A 17134-nucleotide genomic window follows, 5' to 3' on the forward strand; every position below is an offset into this window, starting at 1 on the left:
GAGTTTAATAATATTAATCTATTTAATAGACTAATATATAACTATCTTATAAAGTAAAAGATACTAGTAAGAAAGTATAATTTAAGTTAACTATAATAAGAGTAATAATAGAATCTATCTATCTTTATATCTTTATTACTTTTAATCCTGCTATCTTATCTATTCTATCTTTTCCTCTCTTAGTAGGATATCTAGAATAGACTACTATCCTAAGGCCTATTACTATCCTAAGCTTAGTAGGATATCTCGTCTTGGCGGGATAGTATATTACGTGACTCTGAGCCCCGCAATGTCCGTTTCCTTTTGACGTGGACGTCCCTAGGCTCGCAGCCATCTCGTCATTTGTCAAGGAGAGAATCCTTCTTGTTACTCGTAACAGAAAGTCGATTTTTTTTTTGGCTTCGGGAGGCCGGTCCCGACCAACCGCCTCCGTCGCCGCTGGGCTGGGATGGGTGTTAAGGATGACGTGGTGGATCGTGGTAATCGGGGGGATTTGTGGGGTGGGCGAGTAGGATGGGGAAGAGGGGTGTTGCGAGGTATTGGGTAAGGGTGGTGAGTATTGGGTGAGGGACATAGTATTGGGTATGGTGGTAAGTACTGGGTGTGGTGGTAAGTATTGGGTGTGGTGGCTTGTGATTGGGGGGTTTGCGTGGCGTCTTTTGTTGCTGCTGAGGCTGTCTGTTGGGTTAGAGCAGGTGACTGGGTGGGTGAGAGGGCGGGTGTGGATGGTTGGGTGAGGAGCAAACTTGGCGGGGGAAGATATAGAGGGTGTGGTATAGCTTTCTAGGGTCTTTTAATTAGGTCGTAGTCTTTTCCCTCCTTGGTTATAGTGCCTTCTTTTTGTCAAAATTTGAGTTTTTTTTTTCTTCTTCAGTAGAACGTCTGCAAATTTGACTTGGACTTTTTTCCATTTTTAAATTTTGATGTTTGTCGGGACACTTCCGTATGCTGACATCTGTTTGAATTTGACGACTCCATTTTTTCACTGTTGATGTAAAAAGCTATTATGACCTAGACTTCTGATGCCCTTGGTTGAAACCTTTTGATCGAAACACCTATGTCATTTTTTCTACAGCATGCTGATGTCTTTCGATCGGAGACATTTTGCAACAAAATTGTACGAGCCGTTGCTATGTCATCGATGGGAAAAGAAGGAGGGGACTATTATTTTCCATGCACTCGAAAAAGAAAACACAAGTTTCAACTTTGTTATTGCTTCTTACAATATCACCTTATCTTGTCTACGATGTTTTTCTTTCCGACATGAAAATGATGATGAGCAAAATACGACGATTTTCTAACTCCTAGGGGCTATTGAAGATTCTTCGTACTCCCAGCGATATTTGTATAAGTATACGGCCCAAAGATACACAGTGAAAATGTTTATGCCGAAGTTCGGACATACCTAGGATATATGTGATTACCCGGGTTTGCAGATTTCGCATTTGTAAATACTACTGATTTTGAAGATGTGACAGACTCCTGGTAATAAGTTTCTCTTTTTCTCAAGAGTGAAGTATCGGAGCCCACGCAGTGTGAGTTTCATTACTAGATCTAAAGTGAAGGACTTGATCAATATTTTTATGACAGAAGCGTGGGGTAGAAGGGATGTGAAAAGCGACTTGCTATACATTGAGATAGAGAAGGGAGGACAATATGTGGTGAAACTATCACTAGTAGAGATTAAAAAAAAGAACTAAATATGCTAGAGAGTATCGAGGCACCTGCTTTAAAGGCCATAGATTGTGAAATGAGAAAACCCTATGGATATGATAGTACCATTGCCGTTATTTGGAAAATGTTCATGAGAATCGAGAAAGAGAAAGTCTATTAATGATGGCCGGAAAATATATAACAGTTCTAATTTTTAAGTGCTTCTGGTAGAAGTGGGCGCTAAGCTGTTGTTAGAATATATGGACTCATCGAATTATCGGACACTCAGATATTTGTGGCATCACTGTTAAGAGTGGTGTGAAGAATGTTTCGAAAGAAACACCTTCCCAGGTTGGATGATTGAAAAACACCGAAAAAGAGGATATGCTTCTTGCTTTATGTATCGTAGGAGTTGGATGAAGCAAACGAGATATTTCTGTCATCTGAAAAGATAAAAACGGAAGAGATGACTGTATACTTCTAACACAGCGTCGGCAAAGTGCCCTACAGTTTCCACTTCGGTGGAGATGAGTTATTGAACATGACTTAGGTCGTCACATGGAGATATTGCACATCTTTTATAGTTTTCTTTAATAATGCATGTTTACATGAAGGCTATTGAGTAATCTTGGGTTACTGGGCACATAAGCTAGCATATGAGATTGTATAGTATTGGACGTAACGACTATATGGTCATGGATACACATGGAAGATGGCTGGTAAGAAAAAGAGCACTTCAGCTGGAAGTGGTAAAGAAGATTGTGTAAGCTTGAAGCAACATTGGCTGTAGTGTATGTATGTGTATCAAACACCAAAGTCTCTATCAAAATTGCGGAAGCAGCTCACCATACTAACGAGTTACGTATTCGAAAGCGATTTGCGACTCAACTAGATCGGGTTCACCAAATGATGCGCAATAGATGTTGGGCCCAAAGATGCCAGCAGCTGCGATGCCCAAGGAAGTCCTTTCCGTTCCTAGCGGTCTGTGAAACAGGTATCCCCGACGATGGGGAATGGCACCAGCGGCATACCACCGCGACATTCGGACCGCTATCTGATCCTCTTACCAAAAAATAATATACTTGGTTATACGAAATTGTGGGGTAGATTTGCGGGGGGAGTACAGCGATTATTATAGTGAAATGTCGAGTCCTGTATGTAGGTCTCAGCAAGAAGACCTGAATTTGTACAATTGCATAAATGATCCTGAGAGTGTTTCTATGACAACAGCTGAAGCTAGTTTTGCCACGGTAGTTGAAAGCCAACATTCAAAGCACGTTGAGCCACTGGGGTATCATCCGGTAATATACATGTGAATGGAGGCGTTCGCAGTGTGATGATTCAAAAGCGTTGAACCCCACAACAGTTTCATCGTACTATTCAGGATTTCGTATAAATTTTCATGAGATATACTGGCTCTTGTTATTGATTACGTTGACTCTTAAAGACCGTTCGAAGTGTGGCGTCTAGTAAAGATGTGCAAAAGGATGTTGGCGTTTAATCATCTTTTCTGAATATACGGGTTTGTCGAGGTCGAAAAGATGGCCTGAGACCTGAATTTAAGACGTATTCAGCGATTTACGTTATGCTCTAATCGCAAGACAGAGAAGGAATATTTGCCCAGGCGGGTACGGTAGCACATGGAAGAAAGCATGTGCGTCGGGGATAGCGCGGATTTAAGCGCCCCGCTAGCGTGGACCCCTATCATGACTTCCTTTGTTCTTCTCGACTGGCATTACGCGTATTCTTGATACTCCAAGTGGAAAATATCAGTGAGTGCTACTATTGAAAGTTCCTTGAAAACTGCTACACTAGTTCAGGCTTCTGAAGCGGTTGCCAGTGCGCTTGTAATTCTTCCGGCATACTGATATCTGTCCTCGCCTGTACGGTTATCTCTACTGGTGGAGTACCCGCTGTCAAGGCCATGACAGACGGCCTGAAAGTGATTTAATAAATTGCATCTTACATAAACTCTGCTCGGAGACCTGGGCAGAGCGGCGGGTATGGAGAATTATTGCTTATCAGTATTGTGTGGGTAAAATGCCAGGCTCCTTGTTGAGGGACTTGTATGCTAAGCGTGTTAGTGTCTGCATTCCTTGCGCTAGTGTCGGTAGATGACAAGTACTTCATGTACCCTAAGATGGAAGATATGAGCCCTAGAAAGCGTGTGGGGGTTCTTGAGCCACTCTGTTGGTTCGCAGATGGCGGGCACTGGCGGTGAGTAGATGAGCAAGAAGGAGGTGTATATTACGCGGGATTTGAGCAAAGTGGTCGAAACATGGGTGGTGAAGCGAGGTTCCACAGTTGAAGGAAGACTCGCCGCATCAAGGTCGCATCAAACGATATACTTTTGACTTGTTTCAGGCTGGGCCAACGGTAGGTAGGCAGGTGGTAAGCAGGATACGGTGTAGACGCAAGATGGGATATCCGGCGAGGGTCAGCCAGCCCTGCAGTAAGCGGAAGCAGGACTAGGGCGGGCGAAAAGGAAAAACGTGCACGCAAGCGGCGCCCTGACCCGTGGGCGAAAATAATCCATTTAGATCCGCGCCCGACTGTAGAGTACAAGACAGGCCCCTCGACACTTTTGCCCGGCGTGCCCAACCAACGCTCCTTCTTCACTACTCCTGTGTTTTGTATAGACTCTCCACTCTTCCACCGGGGCGTCTCTACACGTTTGATACCCGCGTTTTTGCGCTCGTTTTTTTCTTCTCCCACGCTGCTGCGCGCCGCTTACGCTTGCAGCCACCAACCTTGCCTGATATCGATAAGGAAGCCCCTCCAAAAAAGAAATCCCTCGCCGCTCCCAGAGAAAAAGTGCAGCGCACCATCTCCCTCGAGCAGATGCCGCACTCTGAATCGCCATCCATGGCTCCTGCTATCGTTGTCGACAAGGCTGGCACCAGCCCTGCTCCCTCGCAGGAAGATGTCAGCGCCTTCATCGAAAGCATCGTCACGGCAAAGACGTCGCACGCATCGGTCGACGCCGCCTACGCCCTCACTACCCTCCTCCAGAACTCAGTTGGCTTCCGCGGCCTTCGTGGTTATGGCATAATCGACGACATCAAGAAACACGCCGGCAACAAGAAGGATGCCGTGCGAAGAGAGGGCGCCATGAACGCCCTCGGTGCCTTTTTTGAGCGCCTCCCGCCCACGCTGCGCATCACAGAGGCCATCTTTCTCGTCCAGGAAGAAGGTCTAGTGCCCCTGGCGCTCGACCTTATGGCAGACAAGACTGGCGCCGTCAAGGAGTCGGCCAAGTATGCGCTCGACTCGCTCTTTAACAACCTGAGCGCTGAGGCCAAGGTCGTCGGCCTACTCCCTGTGCTCTCAAAATACCTGGGCAAGAAGTCTGGAAAGTGGCAAGGTGCTGCTTTCGCGTATGAGCTCATCGGCCGCATGGCTGACAAGGCCAAGATGGGCATGGAGAGCTTTGAGGTAGAGAAGGAAAAGGACGTTCTGCGCGAGACCATGGGCAAGAAGCTCGAGGGCCTCATCCCCATCGTCGAGTCTGGAATGCACGATCTCAAGACAGAGGTATGCCACTGCCGCATTATGAAAACCACAAAGCCATGCTAATTATGAACAGGTTGCAAAACAAGCAGTCAAGACTATGAACAGTCTCACCACCCTCCTCCAGAACGACGATATCGCACCCCGGATACCCCTCCTTGTCAAGGCTATCGAAGATCCCTCGACCCAGAGTCTGCAAAAGGCCATTCATGCCCTCTCGCAAACGACCTTTGTCGCCATCGTCACATCCCCCGTATTGGCCATGGTCACTCCTCTGCTTGAGCGCTCTTTGAACATGCCCTCGACCTCTCAGGAAGTCACTCGCCAGACAGTTGTCGTTGTTGAAAACTTGACCAAGCTCGTTCATGACCCTATCGAGGCGCGCGCTTTCCTTCCCAAGCTTCGCCCTGGTGTGCAAGCTGTTAAGGACCGCGCATCTTTGCCCGAAGTTCGTGAAATTGGACAGCGTGCTTTGGATGTCATTGAGAAGGCCATGGGCGACCCTGACCACAGCGCTGAGAGCGGTGCCATTGCCCGTGTCCTATCATCAGATGTTCAGCAGGTCCTGGACAAGGAGATTGCTGCTGCTGCCACCATGCTCAACTTCCCCGGTGATGCCGAGACCTGGAACGTCACAAAGGCCTACATCTCCGAGATGATTGCCGAGGTCGCGAACCAGAGAGAGCTCCAGCGCATTCCCAAGCTCGTTGCACCCTACCTGGAGCCCCTGGTGAACGCTGGTGATGCCGACAAGGTCGCAGAGGCTGTCCACAAATTTTATGTTGACGAGGACCACCGCAAATTCGGCCAACCCGTCAAAGAGGATGATGGAGAGACTGAGATTGTCAACGCCGTCTTCTCTCTGGGCTACGGTGGTATGTTGCTTCTTTCGCACACCAACCTGCGTCTGCTCAAGGGCCATCGTTATGGTCTTTGCGGTCGCAACGGTGCTGGAAAGTCTACGCTCATGCGAAGTATCGCAAGCGGAAAGTTGGAGGGTTTCCCGTCTCAGGATGAGGTCAAGACCTGCTTTGTTGAGCACAACCAGGGCGAAGATGCCGATCTTTCTATTCTGGAGTACATTGTCCGCGACCCCCGCTTCGCGGATGAGAGCAGGGAGCGCATCTCCGAAGTCTTGGAAGAAGTCGGTTTTACCTCTGGACCCGAAGGCAGACAATCGCACAAGGTCGGTTCTCTTTCCGGAGGTTGGAAGATGAAGCTGGCTCTGGCCCGTGCTATGCTCATGCGCGCCGATGTCCTTCTTCTTGATGAACCCACTAACCACTTGGATGTTGCCAACGTTGCATGGCTTGCAAAGTACCTCAAGTCGCACTCCGACATCACCAGTTTGATCGTCTCCCACGACTCTGGTTTCCTTGATGAAGTCTGCACAGACATTTACCACTACGAAAACAAGAAGCTAGTATGTTACAAGGGTAACCTGGCTGACTTTGTTCGACAAAAGCCCGAGGCCAAGAGCTACTATACCCTGTCGGCTACCCAGGTCCAGTTCAAGTTCCCTCCTCCTGGTATCCTCACTGGTGTCAAGTCTAACACTCGCTCTATTCTGCGCATGACCAACTGCTCGTACACTTATCCTGGAGCGTCCAAGCCTTCGCTCGTTGATGCTTCCTGCAACTTGTCTCTGTCATCTCGAGTGGCTATTATTGGTGCCAACGGTGCTGGTAAATCTACGCTCATCAAGATGCTTACTGGAGAGACTATTCCTCAGGAAGGTACCGTTGAGAAGCACCCCAACCTGCGTATTGGTTACATCAAGCAACACGCTCTTGAGCACGTCGAGATGCACTTGGAAAAGACACCCAACCAGTACCTCCAGTGGCGTTACGCCAACGGTGATGACCGTGAGGTGCTCATGAAGCAGACTCGTGTCCTCACTGCCGAAGACAAGGCTCAAATGGAGACTCCAATTGACCTTGGTGACGGCAAGGGCCCCCGCAAGATTGAGGCGCTTATTGGCCGCTCCAAGTACAAGAAGTCATTCCAGTACGAGGTCAAGTGGCTCCACATGCTGCCCAAGTTCAACTCGCACATCTCTCGTGAGACTTTGATTGAGAAGGGCTTCACCAAGCTCGTCCAGGAATTCGACGACCACGAGTCTTCACGTGAGGGTCTTGGTTACCGTGTCCTCGAGCCCAAGGTCATCTCCAAGCACTTTGAGGATCTTGGCTTGGACCCTGAGATTGCGAACCACAACGAGATCTCCGGTCTCTCCGGAGGACAAAAGGTCAAGGTTGTGCTCGGTACGTACACTTCATCTGAAACGCTGACAAATGAATACTAACAAATGTGTAGCTGGTGCCATGTGGAACAACCCTCATCTTCTCGTTCTTGACGAGCCTACCAACTTCTTGGATCGTGACTCCCTTGGTGGACTTGCTGTTGCCATTCGTGAATACAAAGGTGGCGTCATCATGATTTCCCACAACGAAGAGTTTGTTGGTGCGCTGTGCCCTGAACAATGGCATGTTGCCGATGGCCGCGTCACCCACAAGGGCCACCTTGCTGTCAACATGGACCGTTTCGAAGACTCGCGCCCAGGATCCAGCAACGTGAGCAGCAATGTGAGCTCCGCAGCTCCATCTACCAACGGCACTCCCGTTATGAGTGAAGCCGAGGGTGGCAAGGACGACATGAAATTCAGGGCCAGAAAGAAGAAGAAGATGACTAAGAAGGAACTCAAGGACAGGGAGGTTAGAAGAAGATTGAGGTACATTGACTGGCTGAACAGCCCCAAGGTATGTTTTTCTCCCATCACAAGCAGCTTGAGTATGACACTAACTAAGTGGCCAGGGCACACCCCAACCTCCCAACACTGACGACGAGGCCGACTAGATGCGTTCATGAATTTTTTTGGTGTTACAACCGCACAATATCTTAGACTTTGCAGAACTGCATGACCCGGCGTTATATAGAGGTTTGGGGGAATGAGTGCGTTTATTTTTCACCAAGCGATAGACAACAGGTTCTTTCGTTTGGTAGAGTTGATATATTTGACCAAAAGTATTTATTGTCATCAAATAAGCTGTATCGTTGATCACTTGGATGTGTGTTGCTTTGCATCTACGTGTGTGATCAGTGTAGTGAATCCCACTGTTTGCTTGACCGCATTCTAGGAGTGATCTGACCAGTGTTGTTGATGCAGCGACGCAATTCACCAACATTATCATTTGGGTCGACCGGATATTCTGAAAGCCAAGCAAACCTTTGAGACTTATGTTTGTAGTTCAATTTATCGCTTGGCAGAGGGACGTACTGGCTCGAATGAGGTAGGCAGCGGGTTCGTTTGCTCCTTCCTTTTATTTCACGTTGGGGTCTCTCACTATGCTCCACTTCATCATTCTCGAAATACTTCTGCCTCTTTCTCACACAATTCAAATTCACGGTCAATAGGGGTCTCTTGTCTTTCTCGCCGCGTCCCTAATCACTCACTCACTAGCTTCTCAATAACACAACCCTCGTTTAGACGTGACGACCAGCTTGTAGTCACATACAAATATACGCTCCAATGAAACTCTTCACTACCACCGTTGTCTTTGCTGGCCTGCTGACATTGGCTATTGCCTCACCTACGATTACCTCGTCCAGTGCCGTTGCTATCACCACTGCCGAGGAGGCACCAATCAGCACTCACCCCATCGGACACGAAAATCCAAAGCCTATGTGAGAAGCTCCGCGTATGCTCCAGAAGTGACATCAAATGCATCTGCTAATATCCTTGCAATCTCAGTCTTCACTACCCTCACATCACTGAAACATCGACCGAGACACACGTAGCCATGGCAAAGAAAGACACTCTGGCATTCGACGATAAGGAAAAGAAGAGATATGAGTGTTCGAATGACCGCACCGGCGTTCTTATTTGCCGTTATGGGTTTTGCTCTACTGATCACTATTGCAAGAAGGGTACGCGGTGCAGCGATAGGTGTGCTTGCTGCCTGGGAGTCCATGAATTGGCCATGGAGGATGAGCGCTTTGGAGATGCCTATACTTAGGATGGAGAAGACAGTATGGTCTCCAAGACGAAAAGGTCTCACTCTCTGGGATCAGTGGGTATGATATGAATCCCGAAAAAAGTTAGTTTGCTATATTCTGGAGGTGGAAAATGAGTGCGAGATGTTTGCCCTGCCGGACCCAGAACTGCAATCATCTCCCTCTCAAGAAGAAAATTTAACATGTTGATCTGAATATCTGAATATCTGTTTTATCTAGGCAGCATACAATCCGTGGTTGACTTAGTCCCCAGCATCACCGCCAGCATTGCTACTCGACACACTATGTCCCGCCGCACCCTCCTCAGCACGATGCTCATTCGTCGTACGACGACGAAGCCCCGCACCGCCCGATTGACTAGGTCTAGGATGTTCATCATGCTCTACTAACGGAAAGTGCAAGCCCGGCTTACTCGCCAACGCATCCCTAATCTCCTCGACACTCTTAGCCGCCCACCCCGCACTGCCCAGCTTACTCAGCGGATACAAGAGCTGATTCTCCGGATGCATAACCACCTCCTCGATACTCGAGGCCGGCTTACTCATAATAATATCGATGTCCTTTCTAATCTGCAGACAAAACGCGTCGAGCGGGAGATCGTTGACGTCGTCGCCGAAGGGATTCTCGATCTCGCGACCGATGAGCGCGATACCGAGGATTATGTATGCGGCGAAGACGCTTGCGGGGATGGTGATGTAGCCGAGGAGCTTGTACAGCTGGAAGGGGAGGAGCAGGATGTAGACCCAGGTGATTTGGCTGATGGCAATGCTGTAGGCGATGGGCAAGGGGGTTGACAGGATGCGCTCTGTGCCTGCGAGGATGTCGTTGAAAGTCGTGATTGCGTTTAGTGACTGTGTCTGGTAGATTGATACTTTGAAGGTGCCGTTGTCGTAGATGGATTTCATGTAGATGCTGAGGTAGTTGAGGATTTCGAGGGGGAGGTTGCCGAGGGGTACGCGTGAGCGCTTGAGGAGTTTACGGGGGTTGGACTCGGCCATGGGGAGGCCCAGGAATTTGCCGGCCGTCTTGAAGACGTTGGGTTTCTTGTTGGTGTCGGGCTGGTCGGCTTCGCGGGCGAAGGTATCGAGGTGGCCGGCTAGGTGCTGGAGGTCGTCGTAGTGCACGTAGGGCTCGAAGCGTAGCTTGTGCTTGAGTGCGACGGAGTATGCGGCGATGAGGTTCAGGCAGTTGATTTTGGCCAGGAGGTCTTGCTTGCCAAGCTCTGGGTCCTGGTCGTGACGTTCGTCAACGTGGATCCAGATGAGGCGGGCGAGATTCTGGGACGCAAAGGTGAGTTGGGCCCAGTATTTGCGGCCATCGTTGTAGCGCTCGTAGGCTGTGGAACTTCTGAAGCTTAGTGCGAGACCGACGACGAAACCGAGGACAGTGAGCAGGAGCTGGTTGACGCTGACTGTGGGATGTAATTAGTATGTGTTTGCGTGGAAATGAAGCAGTTGTGGAACGCTTACGGTCATGTACGAATTTTGATATCAGTGTAATCATGCTGGCCCAACCGGCCACAAACAACAAAGGCAACACCATTTCTGGTGTCACACTGCCATGAACACGGAGAAAGACAGGCCATTTCGAGTGATGATCAAGGTCGCGTGGGCCAATCTGATCAATGTTAGTGACTACACACGGTGCTGTTGTGAGAAAAGAAAAGAAGACATACAAAGTAATCATCAAAGTCCTTGTCGCTGTCTTGTTTCTTCAACGGTGGCCGTTTGGAAGAATTGCCATTCGTGCCATTGGACACACTGGCCGTGCTCTGAGCCTTCTCTGTCGTCATGGTAATGTTATCTTCACCTGCAACGATAACAAAATCAAAAGTGTTGATGCTAGCAACTCGTTTGCGCTTCAGGCCGCAAGGCGCGAGAGAACCTCATATTATTGTGTCGCGTGCCCCCTCCCCTATCCCTGGCCCGTTTCATTCAAACGTTGTAACGGCCACTAAAAGTAGTGCGATCCAGGCGGTGGCGCCTAGGTAGCGCTGGCAGCGGGACAAGGTTATAATGACGAAAACTGCAAATGGCAAGGCTGCGATAAACGACTCCAATTGAAGGCAACCCCGTGGCGGCAATGGTGTAAGCGTAGGCTTGATTCAGATACAGCCCGACTTGGCGGGGTGCTTTTGCGGGCTTACTGGAGCGTGGACCGCGGGACTGAGGTTGCAGATGCAACAGCTGAGTCGTGGTTTTGCACTGCCCTTCTATAGGCGATTGAGCGCACAGATTGGATCGACGGGCTAAGGATGGCTGTGGTTCGCTTGTCTAATCAAAGCTTTCAGCTGTGCGGAGGTCGAGATCTTATTCTGCGACTTGGCAGTAATGTCCTCGCCAAAAGTGCGGCTCCTTAATCACACGAGAGATGGCCAGGGCAGCGCAGATATTAAGCCCGGCTGCTGTACTGCGGTCCTGCGAAGAATTATCAGTTTCCAGGGACGTGGTGTCTTCGCAAGACTATGATCCATGTCGGTGAAGGAGCAAGATCTCAATCCAGCTAGCACATAATATATTTTAGTGAGGTTAGAGTGCATCGCAGACGACAGCATTGATCAGAATCCCACATTCGGAAGACACCATAACGAAAGGGCGAATTATTCCTGCCACGGCGATCATTGAAATGCTCGAAGCTCTCGTTAAAGTTGTATGGTACTCTAGTTGAGTCAGGTTCTTTACCCTTAGAGAAGACTGGGACCCCTAGCCCCACCTAAACATGTCCCACACAATCGGTACCATTGGATTGTTTAGGCGTGGGTTGTAAACTCTCCAATGCAGCGCTGCAATCAATCGAGAAACGCTGCCCCTCTATACACGCATTTCGGTCATGCAAGCGAAAAATTGTGACTGACTGTGAAGGACCAAGTATCGGGGTGCATCGAGAAAGAAGCGATCGAGTCGATCAGGCGCGATGTCGCTAACAATTAGCGGCGCGAAGGATGTCAGATCGAAGCTTAGCGGTCACACACGTTATTCACCGACGCGCACCCAAGCCATTTCAATCGCGAGCCACTAGAACATGGCCAAAACATCCATAGAGGAATGCGAATCTAACAACATCAATCAAGGTCAGGGTCTTACTAAAGAAATGCACTGTAAAACTATTGCTCGCAAAAGACCACTAACAAACCGGTGGGGGCAGCCTCCCGATCCTAGTCTCGGATTGACATCGCGTCCCTGCATACACTCGTCATAGGTCAAAGCAAAAAGGCCTTTTAGATCGCCTTGTGCGTAACAGCAGCCAGCTGACCAAGGAAAATGGGAAAAAAAGTAGCGTCTCTTATATGTCTAATAACTAATCAAACCAGGCATATGTATACGTCAGACCCAGACCATTTTCAATTCTCAATCTTCTTCTCCCCAGCTTTCTCATGCACTTCTTGTAACCCTTCTCGCTAAGTTCCTGACCAACTAAACCTCCAAGAGCTTCATACGGACTATCTGCGTCCATACCTAGGCCTTCAAGGCCAGACCACATACACACCACAATGTCGTTTATAGCCCATGCAATAAAAGACAAACAAACAAATGTCGTCATCTTCTCCGCTACAGCCATTGCGCTGTACGGTTACGACCAGGGCATGATGTCACTTATCAACACAAACTACAACTACCTCGACACCATGGGCTTGTACGAGGAGTCCCCCATGGTCGGTGTCATCGTGGCTGTGTACTACCTTGGGTGTGCTGTCGGCGCCGTCCTTTTCTCGAAACTCGCCGATGATCTGGGTAGGAAAAGAAGCATCTTTTTCAGTTTGGCGACGGCTTCGTTGGGGAATCTGCTCATGTTTATCAGCGGAATGGGTATACTGGGAAAGAGCAGTCAGATTGCTTTGGGTATCATGTTGACTGGAAGGGTGATCATGGGTCTCGGTGTTGGCGGTATCGACGCGGTGATCCCGACTTACTCTTCCGAGTTGAGTTCAGACGATTCGCGCGGTAAAGCTCTGGCGCAGGAGTTTCAGAGCAATATCTTCGGTCTCGTCATGGCTTTCGGTATCAATCTCCTCGTCACGATTCTGCTTGGCAAGGAAAACCAGTGGGCGTGGCGCATCCCCATTATCGTCATGCAGGTTTATCCTGTCTTGCTTATTGCGTTTGTGGAGCGTCTTCCAGAGTCTCCGCGCTGGCTTATATTCCATGACCACAAGGAACAGGCAGAAGAGGCGATGGAAGATATTTATGGAGAGCAAGGAAAGGATAAGCTTGACGAGCTCTTGGAGCAGCATAAGAAAGAGAAGGACGAGAAGGCTGGTTATATGGATATGTTGACACCTGGACACCCGCAGTTCCATCCTACAATGATCACAGTCATGTCTCAGGTCAACCAAGCATTGACTGGATATGGCGCGGTCAGCGTGTATGGGCCACAAATCTTCGAGGTACGTGATACCAAGTTCTGAAGATCTTATGCAGAAAGATGGTACTAAAGTGCATCGCAGTTACTCGGCTTCTCAGTCCGCAACTCAGAATATCTTACTCTGGGCAACTACACATCTTACTTCTTCCTCATGACTCTTGCCTGGCTTCTCATCGACGCTATCGGTCGCCGCAAGATCCTCATTCATGGCTCTGTCATCCTATCGAGTTCCTTTGCGCTTCTCGCCCTCTTCGGTGGTCTCGTGGCAAACTCCGACTCTTTGCATATCCCTGTTTATGTTCCCGGTATTATTGGCACAGTTGTTCTTTTCGTGGCTACCGGCGCTTTCGGCATCGGCTGGCTTTCGACCGTCTGGCTGTTTCCAACTGAAGTGTACCCCACCACTGCTCGCGCACAGGGAACTGCCATCTCCGTCATTATCTGGGGCCTGGCCAATTTTGCTATTACGTTTCTTACGCCGGTGCTTTTCAACAACCTGGACTACTACATCTTCCTTGTGTTTGCAGGTACCAATGCTTTTGCCGGCCTGTGGACGTACGTCTATCTACCGGAGACGGGTGGACGCACGTTTGATGAGAACATGGAGTTCTTCAAGGAGGCAGCGGAACAGGGTACCTGGAGAGTCAGCAAAGTGGGTAAGGGCGAGTGGAAGAAGATGGTGTATCCTGATCCCGAGGGTGAGGGTAATGTGGATGCCGAGCGCGTGCCGTTGTTGCACAGGATAGAGGATCAGGTTCCTAGTATGGGCGGCAGTTGATTATGCTGGCCTTGAATCGGTAAGTAAAGTACACAGGTTACTTTTTCTTCTTCTATCCAAGGTGCGGCTGTCCAACAGACTGGAGTGGATAGAAGTAAGGCGGCGGTTGTGGCAAAAAGGTGTAATAGAGGTGTGCATCAGCATTAGAAAAACAGATCTAATTTCCTCATTGCTCTCGATCAACGTTTATCATGTCAGAACCAAAACGCGCGCGGTGCTATTTTGACTCGAGAGAATGTACTGGTGATCAGCCATTGTCTTAGCTCGGTACACGTAGGGGTAGTAGTCGGTATCTCAACAAAGGGTTTGCTGGCACGGAACAAAGACAAAAAAGCTGTTGCCTTGACCCAACGATCACCCACTTGGTTGAACTCGAATGTCTCTGCTCGGCGTTAACACCCCTCATCCTTTGACCGAAGCCCCAGTCGCAGTAGCGATATCATCCGGTAATCTCTAGGCATCAGCATAAACGCTTCATTGTTCACAAGGCGGTGCAGTCGGAGAAGTCGGAGTCGGTGTTTATCTCCGCCGGAGGACGCCAACCCCGTGCGCCTGCAGTAGAGTATTGCGCAGGCACCAATTAGAAGTAGCTCGCTACAGCATGGACAGCGAAACAGAGAATAGATCCAAGTTCTGTAAGGTTCAAATTAACCTCTTTTCAGCATAGCAACTGCCCATCCGTGCGACATTTCCAGACGGCTGATGCATGACGCATGCTGCATAGTTTGTGTCAGCTCTTCACATAAAGCTCCTGAGCTGCCACCATCAACAACTCGCCCATCTCCAATTACTTGCAACCACGATTTGAACTTGTTTAGTCTGAAACCCACATTGTACTGACCTGGACTCGGGAGGACGCGAGTTTCCACACGTGGCTCCACGCTTTTGACAAAGACCCTGCGTTGCGTGTCCCTTTGCGAAGCATAGTCGGTTGCTGGCACCGACCAATCATAGCAGAGGTGTTTGTGAGCAACCTCAAATAAGCGGAACGAGGGAGGCCAACGCGCGTTATATAGCCAAGTCCTCCACACCCCCCTTGAGTTGTCCATCTGCGGCTTCTGAGAACACCAACCCTAATCCCCCTCTTTCAACGTCCTTGTTGTACTTTATATCCAGGACCGAAAAGAAAATCAACTCTCAAACTCTGATCACTCTTTGCTTTTCAGACAAGGGACGCTATCGCTAAATCAGCCATGTCGACCATACACCTCACAATCCACGATCTCCTGCGCATAACATACACCTACGAGATGCAAGCCATAGAATCTCAAGCACAAAGCCAACAATACTTACAACGTCCCCGCTCGGACTCTGCATGTTCCGTAAGTCCTTTCCAGTTCCCCCGCAACATGTCGGTAAACTCTTCACAATGTGTGTACTAACAAAGAAGCATCAGATGCCCGAAATATGCGCACATCTTTCGCCTCCAAGCCCGAGGCTCTCGTCTGCATACCCAAACCTCGAAGAACTAGAAACGGATTTTACAAATTTGTTTAGTCAGAAGAAGAAAGTGAGCGTATGAAATATCACAGATCGCTCTCCATTCGGCCTTGAACCCCAGGGTCAGAGAGGATTGAGCATGCCAGGTCGAAAGATCCTATAGCGCCCATGACAGTAGGAAAGCTTTCGTAGACGTGAGGAGAGTAGATTGTGGATAACTCTATCACCCGTCTCCCCTTGTTCTTTCCCGCACACCATATCGAGGACGCGAGTAGTACGCATCACACCACATTTCCAAGCTCTTTGCTTCTTCTACCTCATACCCCCACACTACTGGAATTCTTTTCCGGACGAACGCGCAACCTTTTATGGAGGTCGGACTCCACACACCACCCCACTCATGCAAGGAGAGGAAACAGGTTCGCGTGGGACGGTACGACGATCGCACCGGGCATTGTTTCCGCACACATCGGTCGGACGTCGCGCGTCATTGGCTGTAGTAAGAAGCAACGGCGGAGAGACGAGGGGTCAGACCGGGGCTGCGGAGGGCTGGAGCGTATGAGGATCGGGGTTTTGGTGTCAAGCGCGAGAGGCGCGCATGTACATAGCATTCCAACTTGTGTAATCAATCGAATCATGTGATCGATCAAACCCAGTGTGATATACCTATTCTCGCGCCAATCTGCACATATCCCACTGTTCTGTACAATAAAGAATATTGGACGTGATAAATTCTGGTGCTTTTATTGTTCATGTTGATGAGAATTACTTTCCTTGTTGCTGGTTGACCAGGGCGATGAAAATAGCTTGCATTGCTGTTGTACTCACTCCAGGATTTCTCTAAGTCGCTTAAGCGAATAATCAATTTCTGGAAATCGCGCAATCAATTCCTACCGTGCATGTATGCTAGTTGCGTAGTCTTGCCCAAATCAAGGCTGACATTGACGCGTCCTTTTCTGAGGGCTTTGAAAGTGTTGCAGCGCGACTCATCGTCGACGCAAAATCTGTGCTTGTGCACTGTGAGGCAGATCGTCACATTGTACTGCAAGCCAGGATATCAAAATATTGTGCTTACGCCTACCTCTCATATTCGTTCCATCGTCAAGATATATGTCTTAATAGCAATTGTGTGCTGTTTCTTTGGGTCAACTGTACTCCTGAGCGGTGGATTTTCAACGCAGCAAAGCTCGTGCAGAAATCGAGCCATAATCTTGCCATAAGAACGCTGCCTCTGCGCCAGGTGACTGAATGGCCTCCCCTCATCTTCAGTCGTAGTCGTTCCCAGAGAAGCGCTAGACAATGCGCTGCGAGGGTTACCCATAGTGTTCTGGTGCAATCTGTGTAGTCATGGCGGCGTGCGGAAGGGGTCATTGAAGC

At 49.2% G+C, this 17134-nt stretch overlaps 6 protein-coding genes across 6 annotated transcripts; 4 read left to right on the forward strand and 2 right to left on the reverse strand.

The window, feature by feature from the left end:
- Positions 1–124: 124 nt before the first annotated feature.
- On the reverse strand, positions 125–334 carry COCMIDRAFT_107691 (uncharacterized protein; the record flags this gene model as incomplete). The annotated part of the gene is made up of 1 exon (XM_007694418.1): positions 125–334. One exon carries the CDS (start codon positions 332–334, stop codon positions 125–127), a length of 210 nt encoding a protein of 69 aa, XP_007692608.1.
- A 4184-nt stretch (positions 335–4518) lies between these two features.
- Positions 4519–8019, forward strand: COCMIDRAFT_9326 (uncharacterized protein; the record flags this gene model as incomplete). The annotated part of the gene is made up of 4 exons (XM_007694419.1): positions 4519–5187; positions 5240–7427; positions 7480–7922; positions 7978–8019. The coding sequence occupies 4 exons, from the start codon at positions 4519–4521 to the stop codon at positions 8017–8019; spliced, it is 3342 nt and encodes a 1113-aa protein (XP_007692609.1).
- Positions 8020–8924: 905 nt separating this feature from the next.
- Positions 8925–9173, forward strand: COCMIDRAFT_48935 (uncharacterized protein; the record flags this gene model as incomplete). Its single annotated transcript, XM_007694420.1, has 1 exon — positions 8925–9173. A coding segment is annotated over one exon (249 nt), but the record flags the coding sequence as incomplete, so codon positions are not given.
- A 246-nt stretch (positions 9174–9419) lies between these two features.
- COCMIDRAFT_9328 (uncharacterized protein) lies at positions 9420–10969 on the reverse strand (the record flags this gene model as incomplete). Its single annotated transcript, XM_007694421.1, has 3 exons — positions 9420–10588; positions 10647–10794; positions 10853–10969. 3 exons carry the CDS (start codon positions 10967–10969, stop codon positions 9420–9422), a joined length of 1434 nt encoding a protein of 477 aa, XP_007692611.1.
- A 1698-nt stretch (positions 10970–12667) lies between these two features.
- On the forward strand, positions 12668–14317 carry COCMIDRAFT_9329 (uncharacterized protein; the record flags this gene model as incomplete). The annotated part of the gene is made up of 2 exons (XM_007694422.1): positions 12668–13561; positions 13622–14317. The coding sequence occupies 2 exons, from the start codon at positions 12668–12670 to the stop codon at positions 14315–14317; spliced, it is 1590 nt and encodes a 529-aa protein (XP_007692612.1).
- Positions 14318–15510: 1193 nt separating this feature from the next.
- COCMIDRAFT_40869 (uncharacterized protein) lies at positions 15511–15839 on the forward strand (the record flags this gene model as incomplete). Its single annotated transcript, XM_007694423.1, has 2 exons — positions 15511–15639; positions 15714–15839. 2 exons carry the CDS (start codon positions 15511–15513, stop codon positions 15837–15839), a joined length of 255 nt encoding a protein of 84 aa, XP_007692613.1.
- Between the last annotated feature and the right edge of the window lie 1295 nt (positions 15840–17134).

Source organism: Bipolaris oryzae (assembly GCF_000523455.1).
Source record: "Bipolaris oryzae ATCC 44560 unplaced genomic scaffold scaffold_216, whole genome shotgun sequence".
Lineage (NCBI taxonomy): Eukaryota > Fungi > Ascomycota > Dothideomycetes > Pleosporales > Pleosporaceae > Bipolaris > Bipolaris oryzae.